Source organism: Microtus ochrogaster, chromosome 4 (assembly GCF_000317375.1).
Source record: "Microtus ochrogaster isolate Prairie Vole_2 chromosome 4, MicOch1.0, whole genome shotgun sequence".
NCBI classification, from domain to species: Eukaryota; Metazoa; Chordata; class Mammalia; order Rodentia; family Cricetidae; genus Microtus; species Microtus ochrogaster.
The window spans coordinates 41,089,040-41,100,238 of record NC_022011.1 but is presented as its reverse complement, the minus strand read 5'-3'; the positions used below and the strand labels follow the sequence as shown (position 1 = coordinate 41,100,238).

Genomic DNA, 11,199 nt, shown 5'->3' with positions numbered 1-11,199 from the left:
TCCTACAGTTAAAACATCCCCACTGTGAAGATGGCCATCTCAAGACAGGTCCTACAGTTAAAACATCCCCACTGTGAAGATGGTCATCTCAAGACAGCTCCTACAGTTAGCCGTACAATTACAGCACTCGTTGAAGCTGAAAGGAGCTCATCTAGTGCCCCTTTCTTAGGCACCTGCTGGGGCTTTGCTATGGAGCTGGGTCTCCCTGAGGCCACTGACAAGGGAGCTTCCAGAGGCAGAGGGAGCACAATAGATTTTAATTGACAGATGAGTCTGATGACTGAGAGACATTTGCTTCATCCTGCTTTCCAAAGCCAAGGGAAGGAAGGGGGAGAGTGCTTCACCCAGACAAATGAATCACTAGTAAAATGTAGTATGGGTTTTTGCACCAAAGCCAACCACTTGGACAGATCCTTTCAACGTCACAGTTACTTTAGGACTGCAGAACTTAGGGCTAGTTTTTTGTGGAATTCCTATCTGAATTTTATCTATTTCTCCTTTTTCCTTTATTTTTAATTATTTTTAAATTTTATGTATGTGAGTGTTTTGCCTGTATGTATAGGTGTGCACCATTTGTGTGTCTGGCACCCATGGAGGCCAGAAAACAATTCAGGATGCCCTGGAACTAAAGTTACAGGTGTTTGTGAGCCACCATGTGGCTGCTGGAATTTAAACCCGAGTCCTCTGAAAGAGCAGCCAGTGCTCTTAACTGCTGAGCCACCTTTCCTGCCCTTTTATATTTTTGAGTCAGGGTCCCCCTGTAAAGCTATGGCTGGCCTGGAAGTCACTACGTAGACAATCTTGGCCTCAAACTCATACATCCTCTTGTCTCTGCCTCCCAATTACAAGGATTCCATGCATACACCCCAGCCTGGCTTAAAATGCTTTATATAAGCTTATACAAATTACTCGAGGCTGTTTTGGGCTTAATGTGCCTTCTCTCTGGGTTTAGCCTACAGAAATGCAAGGTGTTAGGAGCACGGCAAGAACAGAGATGACTACTTTGGCAGAAGTTACCTGGATGGCCTGTGGTTTTAACGACCATCCAGGGCTGGGGACTACAGGAAGGGTGGAATCCTGTTTACAGCTCAGCTCCTCATGTTCACCCTGCTTGGTCACTCTGCTGGCACCAGTCACACCGAATAAAACAGCCTTTCCATCCCCATAATTCTAGCCGGTTTCATAATTACCTGCTGACGTATTCCCAAAACACGACGAGCACAGTCGAAACAACCAGCATCGACAGGACCACTTTTCCCTTGATATTCATTATTTTCTCCTGTGGGGGGGAGGGGGAAAGAAGAGGGAAAATAGATTAAATAAATTAAATCCGGAGTGAGATATGGCTTCTTGGGCTGGAGAAACAGCTCAGCGGTTAAGAACACTTGCTGGTTTCCATTCCCAGCATCCAAATGGCATTCTCAGCCATCGGTAACTCTGGTTCCAGAGAATCTGATGCCCTCCCTCTTCTGGCTTCCATGGGTACCAGATAAATGGGTGGTGTACACATATGCACACAGGCAAAACACTCATACACATAAAATATTTTAAATAATAAAAATAACAAAAGGCCTCTGCCCACATCATTTCTAACAGGATACATTTGTGTGCAATGCACTAGAGATCAGAGGTGTGTCCCTGCTCGAGTGCACAAATAAAGCGGATGTAGTTAACGAGACTGCATGCTATGGGAAGGATGCTGGAGGCGGAGGCGGAGGCGGAGCCGGGCGGAGGCGGAGGCAGAGCCGGGCGGAGCCAGAGCAGGAGCCACAGCCCTGGTATCAGCAAGCTAGGAGGTAGCTGTTAGTGTTAGAGTTCCACAGAACTCCAGCTACCTCAGATTCGGAGCACCTCTGGTTCTGGGGCGGGGTCGGGGGGGGGGGCTTCCCATTCCCCAACTCTGTAGTTCCTGGAGTACTGAGGACACAGCTAATGCCTCTTTATAACCTAGGCTTTATCTACTTTCCACCCCTACCCAGTTCGCTCCACCACACACCCACAAGCAAGCAAACAACTGGAACTACAGGAGGAAAATTGTGAAAGAAAGGGGAAGGGTTGCTTGGCAGGAAGGCTGGGAAGTCCTTCAGTGTGGGGTGATGAGGAAAGGCAAGCAGAAGGGACATGAAAGGTGAGTGCTGGATATGAAGATAAGAGGTGCCCCTGTGGAACAACAGCCTAATGGGCTAGCCAGAGAGAGCTTTAGAACGGAGAGTGAGCAGGGGTGGACAGAGCTCTCAGAGGTCCACAGGGAGTTTGGGAGGAAGAACCGGATCTGTGTTCATGTGCCGAGGGGTGGGGAGAGGATACCGGAACCCCAACATTAGTGGGGAGAGTCAGACGCGTCTAATGGTCACAGAGAGTGGGCAACTGGATCATGATCTGCATGTTGCTGTTCCTATAGTGGGAAGTTTTGATATAACACGTTGATACCTTACGACACTCTTCCGTGTAGGGAGAAATCGTTCCTGGAGACTTGCCGGCTCTCTGAGATTCCAAGAGCTCAAACATCCCAGTCGCTGTCACATCTGTAGAAACCTTGTGAGGCCATGATTCTTCTCTTTGAAATGGGATTCATTCCCAGAACACCTCAGCAGTGTGACTTCTGCACAGGCAGTGGAAGGACCTTTCCATTTCCCCACACCAGGAGGCCTTACTTAGAGTGCTAACATTCACTCTTTGTTCCAACAGTCAAATTTACATAGAGTCAGTCTCACAAAATTCCCTGCTAAGAGACCACACAGAAATTTCTATAGAAGGCAGGCACTGAGCAGGAAGACAATGTGCCCCCACCTGCTAGCAAACAAACTCGGGCATCCCCAAAGCTGGTTATCACAAGAGATTAGATGAGAAGAATGGGTGAATCCAGGATTCAGGGACGGTTAGTAACCTTATCTAAATATTTGGAATGTCAGGTATTTCCCCTTGAATGCTGGCTCTTTCCCAGTGGTGTCACCTGTTCCTGAGTGCTGCTTTGTCAGGTTCTACCTGCCCCTTTTTGTGATCCTAAAATGCATATATCATTGTCTTTGCCTATGGAAATCTCCAACTATGCCTGTAAAAACTAAAAAACTCAAGGAGATTGTCCTTCACTTCATTTTTCCCCTCGCTGGAAAAATAAAGAATATGCAGAGATAACGTGCTTGAGTTCATTTTTTTTTTAATCCCTCAGATCTTTGCTAGTCATAGACATCCTATTCTGAACCCCAGGGGAGTTGCTGAGGCTGGTGACCCAACTGGTGACCTTTTTAGATTTCAGGAATTTACATCAGAGGTGACTCTCGGAGCACATTTCTTTTCAGGCTTCACTGCTGGCTTGAAACCACCCACGGTGGCTAATCACCCTGCCAGTGAGAGCCTTGCCATCTGAAATGCCGGTCAGAGTGAAGCGCTAGAAATGGGCACAACATGCTTCCCAGAATCCTCCTAGAAACTCCAGTCTCCAGGGAAGGGAGGGTCGGCTGGATGGCCAATTAGTCTTTTAAAACCATTTTGTATTTCTCTCTGGACCAAAATGAGCCATTTGGCAGACGACGTGGCCTACAAGTTCTTCGACATTTGTTCCTCGGAACTTTGGAAACTGCATGGTGTGTAATACTAGTGTCATGATAATGATGATGATAATGATAAGAAGGTAGAGGAGGAGAAGGAGGGGGGAGGGAAAGAAGAAGGAAGGAAGGAAGGAAGGAAGGAAGGAAGGAAGGAAGGAAGGAAGGAAGGAAGGAAGATCGAACCAGAAATAGCCTCAGGCATGTGCAGTCAGGTCACCACACAAACTGTGCCTGGTGTATGCCAAGGACAGACCATTAAGAAGTTCAACATTTGTAATACCATAGAGGCTGGGGACATCAGGGATATTTCTTAAGCAAGAGTCTTTGATGTTTATGGGCTTCCCAAATTCTATGTCAAACTGCATTACTGTGTGAACTGTGCCATTCAAAGCAAGGTGGTCATGAATCGATCTCATGAGCTAGGCTGGAAGGACTAAACATTGCCACCATGATTTAGACCTGCTGGTGCTACCCCACAACCTCCACCAAAGCCTACTTAAAGAGGCAGCTTCAGATAGGCAGAAGAAAAACCATCAGGAAAAATAAAAATGAAAATTATACTTTAAGAAGAAAGAAATGGGTTTGAATGGTGTAGGAGACCCCTGGGTGATCTGAGCTGGCCCAGTGGTTCAGCTTGGGAAAGTGTGGGGCTCTGCTGCCAGCTCCGAGACCCTCTGACTCTGTGATCTAACTCCATCCTCTGGCCACTCCCAGACTCACCCCTGCAGCACTTAGCTCCTGTGTGGGTTATCATATGAGCACCTGCACCCTACACTGACGCTGGTGGCATTTCACAGGACAGAGCCATGCTGTGAAGCCTCTACCTTCCTGGCTCCACCTCATGGTCCAATGACCACCCCTCAGAAAATCTCACAGAGTCACACCAACCAAGTGACAACATTTCTTCCAAACAGTTCCTCTCTGGAGGGGACGCTGGGCAAGCCTGTTTTCTCCATCTCATATCAGGGTGAAAGGTGACCCTCAGCTGGAAGCTGGATGCCGAAGAGCCCTGGAAAAGCCATTATCACCATTGTGGAGAGCGGGGACAGGCGGGGAGAAAGCACTTGCCAAAGAAACCAAACCTCCTGGGAAGCATTTGCCTTCCTGCCTACAAGCCTGCCACCACGGCCTGGAATCCACCCTTCTTTCCCAAAGAAGGGCCAGGCATGATGAGTCCAGGGCGTCACAGGCCCTGCAAGGTACTCGGTAGGTGCACCAATATGTTTGTGAGGTGAGCAAATCAGTGAGAGGCACCCAGACCCATCAACCACCATGGACTAGGCTAGTGGGTCCTAATGGATTAGCAACCAGAGACACATCAATAAATAAGACCCAGAGGAAAAGGCAAAGGCTAAACAGGTTACAGAGTATCTGGTAGTGACCAATGTTACAAAGGCAAACAAAGCAACAGAATAACAAATAGGATATTATTGCCTATTGATTACACACATACACACACACACACACACACATACACTCACATGACAGAGCGCCACACTGCACCACTGTATAATCCTCAGCCTAAGATAGCATCTTCTGGCTCCCCCAAGCCCTCAGTTAACCAAGAGTGTTAATTCAGCACTACAGGTAAAAAGTAGATTAAGTGGAGTAGATTAGGTAGAAACTCTGAGCCCAGCAAGGTCCCAGATGTATCCCCTGGGGAAGTTGCTTAACCTGAGGCTCTGTCTCATGTATAGTATGGAGACACAAACATCTTCCTTGGGGCTTTGCAAAGGACAGAGGTAGGACCTCATTGGGCAGGCAATCAGCATGTATGGCAGCCATAACCATAACAATGTTCTTGAGGGAGAGAGGTTCCAGTCATGGATGCAGAGACAAGAATCTCAGGCCCATATAACAAGCCCTCACAGAACAGCTGGAATGAGCCCAAGACCCCATTGCAATCTGAGGGAAACCCTGCTTTTCCCAGTCGGGGACAAGGTTGCAGTCAGACATCCCCACCGCTTCTCATGGGTACCTCCATTAGGGCGCCAAGATCAGGCAGAAGTGGCCAAGGCCCATCCTGTGCAAAGACCAAGGGAGGCAGGGTTTCACAGTGGATAAAGAAGTCTTTGGACTGATCTTCTCCAGGCCTGGACAAGAAACCAGTCCCAGGGCATATCCCTTAGGCATAAGAGCCCACCCTGCTGCCGTGGTCCATTCGCTCTTCCTAGACTGACTGAATGACTGGTGACAGACTCCTTGGACGACCAATGTATCTCAAGTCCAGAGGCTGACTTACCAGGCCTTGGGAAGCTTGGCCTCCGGGTCCCCTCACAAGATGAAACTTTACTCATGTTGGAGCACAGATAGGAACAAAACTCAAGAAGACTCTAGAGTAGCAACAATCAATCCCCTAGAGTCTGGAGGAATCCCGGGCTAGCTCTGGCAGCTGTCAGGAGCTGCTCCAGAACCTTGTACAGCATCCAGGACCCACCTTCTTCCTCCCTGCCCAGGGGTCACGATGGGCCAGAGGGCTCTAGTGCCTTCCCAAGCGGCACCCAAACCTAGCTGCCCAACTGCCCTACGTACCAAGGATAAAGGGCTACACGCTCACATCTGCCTGAAGCCACCTGAACAGGGCGCCATCCAGACCGTCCCAGATGTGGCATCACCACCACCAATCTAAGGAGCCCAAAGCAATTCTGCCTCGTGCTAAGCAGTGGACAACAACCACTCGTGAACTATGACGGAGCCCAAATAAATTAATTTGTCTTTTGGTTTTATTTCTCTTTTTCTTTTTTTGCTTCTCTACTGAGTTCCACCCCCACGTCCCAGGGTCTCATATGGTAAAGAGAAATGACACCTGAAAGTTGTCCTCTGACCTCCAAATGCATGGGACAAGTGCCCTCCCAACCCCCAACATACTAAATAAATGTAGAATAAAAGAGAAAGAAAAAGACAGTGGAACAGCAGTGGGTCACTGCCCTTTTAGGGTCAAATGACCCTTTCCCAGGGGTCGCCTAAGACCATCAGAAAACAGACAATTACGTTACAATTCATAACAGTAGCAAAAATAGTTATGAAGTAGCAGTGAAGTAATTTTATGGCTGGGTCACCATAGCATGAGCGACTGGATTAAAGGGTCGCAGCGTGAGGACGGTTGAGAACCACTGGCCAAGAATATCTGCGTCAGGACACTGATAAGATCGAGGAGTCTGCGGTGGGGTGGAAAGAGGTTCAGCAGTAAAGAGTGTGCACTGCTCTCTCAGGACAGTTTGGCTCCCAGCATCCACCAGGCCGGTCACAATCACTGCAACTCCAGAGATTCGACACCGCTGGCTCTGAGGGCACCCGGACTCGTGTGCACACAGACACACATGTATGGACATAAGTTAAAAGTAATAAAAATATTTTTTAATTTGCAATCAGATATAGCAAGTGTATCAGGCCGCTCCACACAGCTCATCCCTTTTCCAATTTTTCTACCCTTTTATTATTGTTTTCTGAATGTTGTGTCTGAAGGCCTTGGCCTTTTTTCCTACGACGTTATCCCTTCTCATAGTCTACACACTCACTTCTCGACCTGAGAGTGATCTACAACTTTAAAGTCTTTTCTTAAAGCGCCCTGCCCCACATAGAGTGAGCTTCCAGACTACAAATACCTGCACTCTTCCTGAGCCAGGCCAGGCCAAGCTGGGCTAAACCTTTCTCCAGCTGTCTTTCAATTCTGTCTCAACAACCCTGTGGTGTAACTCCACGATTAATCCCATTCTGCAGACAAGAAAACGGCTCGGAAAGGTTAAGCAACTGCCCATACACTCAGCACACAGTGCCGCGGCTGGGTCCCACCCAGGGAATGTGCCTCCAGGGCCCTGTCAACCATCACAGACAGGCTCAAGTCTCTTTATGCCGCTCAGGGCTACCAAGGAGTGACTAACTCAAACACCACCTAGGGTCAGCTTTTCCTCAGATCAGCTGGGGAGCCTGACTGGCTCACTCTTCTGCCACTAGCGAGGTCTCTCCTTGTGTGCCTGGTGTGGGGACTCCTCACTTGCGGCGCCTTTACACTTAACAATGGCCAGTGGTCACTGTGGTGAGCACGGCTCGGCTTTCCGGCTAAACCAAGCTAGACTGAAGGGGCAGCTGGCATGACATCACTGAACACACTCAGAAGCGATGGATTTTAAGGGCAGGGTATCTGCCTCTAGGTCTTGTTCTTGGCAGGGGGACGTGTCAGGGTAAGGGGAACCATTTTATTATAGAATTCCCTGTGGGGAGAAACATGATACAACTGATGGAGAAAAAAAAATAGAAGCCAGTTTCCAGTTATGCTTTTCATTAAGAAGATTGGAATCGGGCTGGAGAGCCGGCTCCGTGGGTAAGAGGCTTCCTGCTCTTACAGAGGGCCTGCAGCTGGTTCCCAGCACCCACATCAACAGCTCACAACTGCCTCTAACTCCAGGGGGTCCAATGCCTTCTTCTGGCTTCTGTACTCACACATGTAAGTGCACATGCACGCACACATGTTGAGCACGCATGCACACAAACACAGAATATTAATGACAATAGGGTCAGAATAAAAACAGATTCAGGAAAATGAGGGTCAAGTGCATGGTCAACTGTCACCCCAGCCATCACATACAAAACAGGCAGTACACACCACAGGCCGCACACACCACAGGCAGTGCACACTGCAGGCCACGCACACCACAGGCCATGCACACCACAGACCATACACACACCGTAGGCAGTGTACACCACAGGCAGAGCACACCACAGACCATACACACCGTAGGCAGTGCACACCACAGGCCGTGCACACCACAGGCCGTGCACACCACAGACCATACACACACCGTAGGCAGTGTACACCACAGGCCGAGCACACCACAGACCATACACACCGTAGGCAGTGCACACCACAGGCCGTGCACACCACAGGCCATGCACACCACAGACCATACACACCGTAGGCTGTGCACACCACAGGCAGCGCATACCACAGGCAGCACACACCACAGGCCATACACACCACAGGCCGTACACCCTTACTAAGAGGTATCTCACTGATTCCACTTCAGTCTCCTTCAGGAAATCCAGATGCATGATCCAGCTACCATTTTTCCTGGCTGCTCCAGGAATCATTCATCAAAACATTCTCTACATCAAGAGACATGCTGGGGTGTTCTGTGCAGTCTCGAGAAGACTCGGCGCTCTCCCAGTGTCCTGCTCAGGCAAGATTCAGTCCCTGCCCCTGCACTGTCAACTGGACCCCTACACAGAGAGCTCCAGGCTGCACCGTGATAGCACTGAGCCCTGCCAAGAGAAGCAGAATCAAGTGGAACTTACAGCCAAAATCCCTGAGCCAGCATTCCACCAGCCCCTGCTTCCAGAGGCACCGAGGAAAGGAGAACAAAGCTACGAAAGAGACCAGGGAAAGTTTAGGGAGAGAGCAAGGATCTTCCCTCAGGTGGGACCACTTTGCGGCCTAACAGTAGTTCCTGGTAACCCACGACTGGCACACACAAATCCTTTTAATCAAGCGCGTACCTCATCGTCCGCCGTGTTCCCTCCAGAGCTAACGGCAAAGTTCTACTGAGCAGGAGGCAGGGCTCAGAGGAGGGGAAGGTACAGTGTTCCAGCTCCTGTCAAAACAATAAACAGCTGTTTCAGGAAGAGGGGGGCAGACAGAGCCCTCCGCGGCAGCCACAGGCTTTGTTTCCTCGGCCCCGGGAAACGGGCTGTTGACCGGATCTGCATGGCCAGGCAGAACCGGTGCTCTGGGCCATCCTCAGACTCCCTCATCAAGGGGAAAACCAGAGGACCAAATCAGGTCAGGAGTCACAGGAGACCAGGTCGCCGCCCCTCCACATCACCCACTCCTGGGGAAAACTGGGAGCCGTGCAGGATGCAAACAACCTCACGGTATACCTCCCAGAGACAGCCAGTGGAGACGCGTGCGAGACGGCCCAAGGCAGAAGCAGGTGAGCGGACAAGAACTTTGATGAGATTGCCTACGTGTGGTGCTGAGAAAGCTTTGCCTCCACAGCCTGGCTCTGGAAGTCACACTTTTGTGGAACACTGTGCTTTAAAAAAAACAGTGTGAGCCGGGTGTTGTGGCGCATGCCTTTAATCCCAGCATTCAGGAGGAAGAGGCAGGTGGATCTCTGTGAGTCTGAGTCAGCCTGGTCTACAGAGTGAGTTCCAGGACACAGGATAGCAAAGATACACAGAGAAACCCTGTAAAAATTAAATAAGTAAAAAAGAAAAAGAAAAAAGGAAGGAGGGAAGAAAGATGATGTGAATCTCCATACGAAGTCTTTATTATATGAACTTGGAAAGGCCAGAGGCCACACCTGCTCCTGAAGGGATAAGACTTTTCCCTCCCCACCCTACTGGAGGCAGTTTAAGAAAGGGGATTTCTGTCTAGTGCTTTTTGCTTTTTCTTTCTTTCCCCCTTCTTTTCAAGTAGCCCATGAATTGACTGTGTGCCAAGGATGGAACTTCTGACCTCTTGCCTGCCTGTCAATAGTACCGGGGTGCAGCACCCCCACATCCAGCTAAATGATGCAAGGGATGGGGCCCAGGGCTGTGTGCATGCTGGGTAAGCCCCATCATCAGCTGAGCTTTTCCAGAAGCCCACTGTTCCCCGCAGCACTGCAAAGGGCTCACATTGGCTCAGGCAGGGTCCCTGCCTCCTTCCCTCCCCAAGTGGCTGGGACACTGCCGGGAAGTCTGGGAACCCTAGACGATGGGAAGGGACCAATGCCAGACAGGAAGGAGTCAAGGCCTGGCCTCCTCCTTCTCCTGTTCACAAAAGGAAGTGTCACGGCTTCCTCCTCTGAGGGCAGGAGCAAGCTGACCACCACCTTCAGGAACCGGAAGTTCTTCCTAACAGCTGACTTAAATGCTTCTAATGATATCCATTCAACCCACAGGAACACGGGCCTGTGACAGCCATTCTGCTCTCAAACCTACTCCCAAGAGATGAGCATCAGAACACAACACAGTCCACGCTGGACCCCAAGGCCCGTCAGAAATGGCAAGTTGCCACCAAGTACCACAATGACATCCTATCTGTAACAATGAGAACAAGCAAGCTGCAGCCACATCACATCAACAGAAAAACTTCAACACTCAGTACACGGCAAAAAGAACTCACCCAAAAGGATATATCGGGTCAGGCATGGAAGTGCATGCCTATGGTCCCAGCACTTGGGTCAGGCATGGTGGTGCACACCTACCCATGATCCCAGCCCTTCGGTCAGGCATGGTGGTGCATGCCCATTTATGATCCCAGCACTCAGGAGGGTAGAGCAGGAGAGGCAGGGTTCCAAAGCCAATTTTGGCTACATAATAAGTTTGTGGCCTATAAGCAGTACAGCTCAAATGGGAAGGTATCCTGGCAGCCAGGAGCCAAGGAATACCACAAAGTCACACCTTACAACAAACCTCACACAAGAGATTTATTGGAAGGGAAAACACCAGGAGGGTGACTGCCTCTGCTTGGGTGAAAAGCAGCAGAGAACTGAACAGGATACAGGGCTTTTAGGTCTTATAAACAGGGAGATGATATGGGGTTCCCTTCTGTATACTATGAATGTTTTATTACCATTGGTTAATAAAGAAGCTGTTTCGGCCAATGACTTAGCAGAGTAAAGCCAGACCAGAGAGAGAGAGAGAGAGAGAGAGAGAGAGAGAGAGAGAG

The 11,199-nt window shown here is 49.7% G+C and overlaps 1 protein-coding gene across 2 annotated transcripts in view; it reads right to left on the bottom strand.

Annotated features, from left to right (window-relative positions):
• LOC101983312 (N-acetyllactosaminide alpha-1,3-galactosyltransferase-like) overlaps nt 1–11,199 on the bottom strand; it is a 77,643-nt gene that overhangs the window by 20,114 nt on the left and 46,330 nt on the right. Inside the window, exon 2 of one of the 2 annotated variants that reach the window (XM_005345979.3) lies at nt 1,191–1,279. In XM_005345979.3, coding sequence (XP_005346036.1) covers nt 1,191–1,270 — 80 coding nt within the window. In that variant the 5' untranslated portion in view covers nt 1,271–1,279. Of the gene's footprint in view, nt 1–1,190; nt 1,370–11,199 lie in introns of those variants that run through there. The other variant, XM_026778863.1, reaches the window with a different exon arrangement.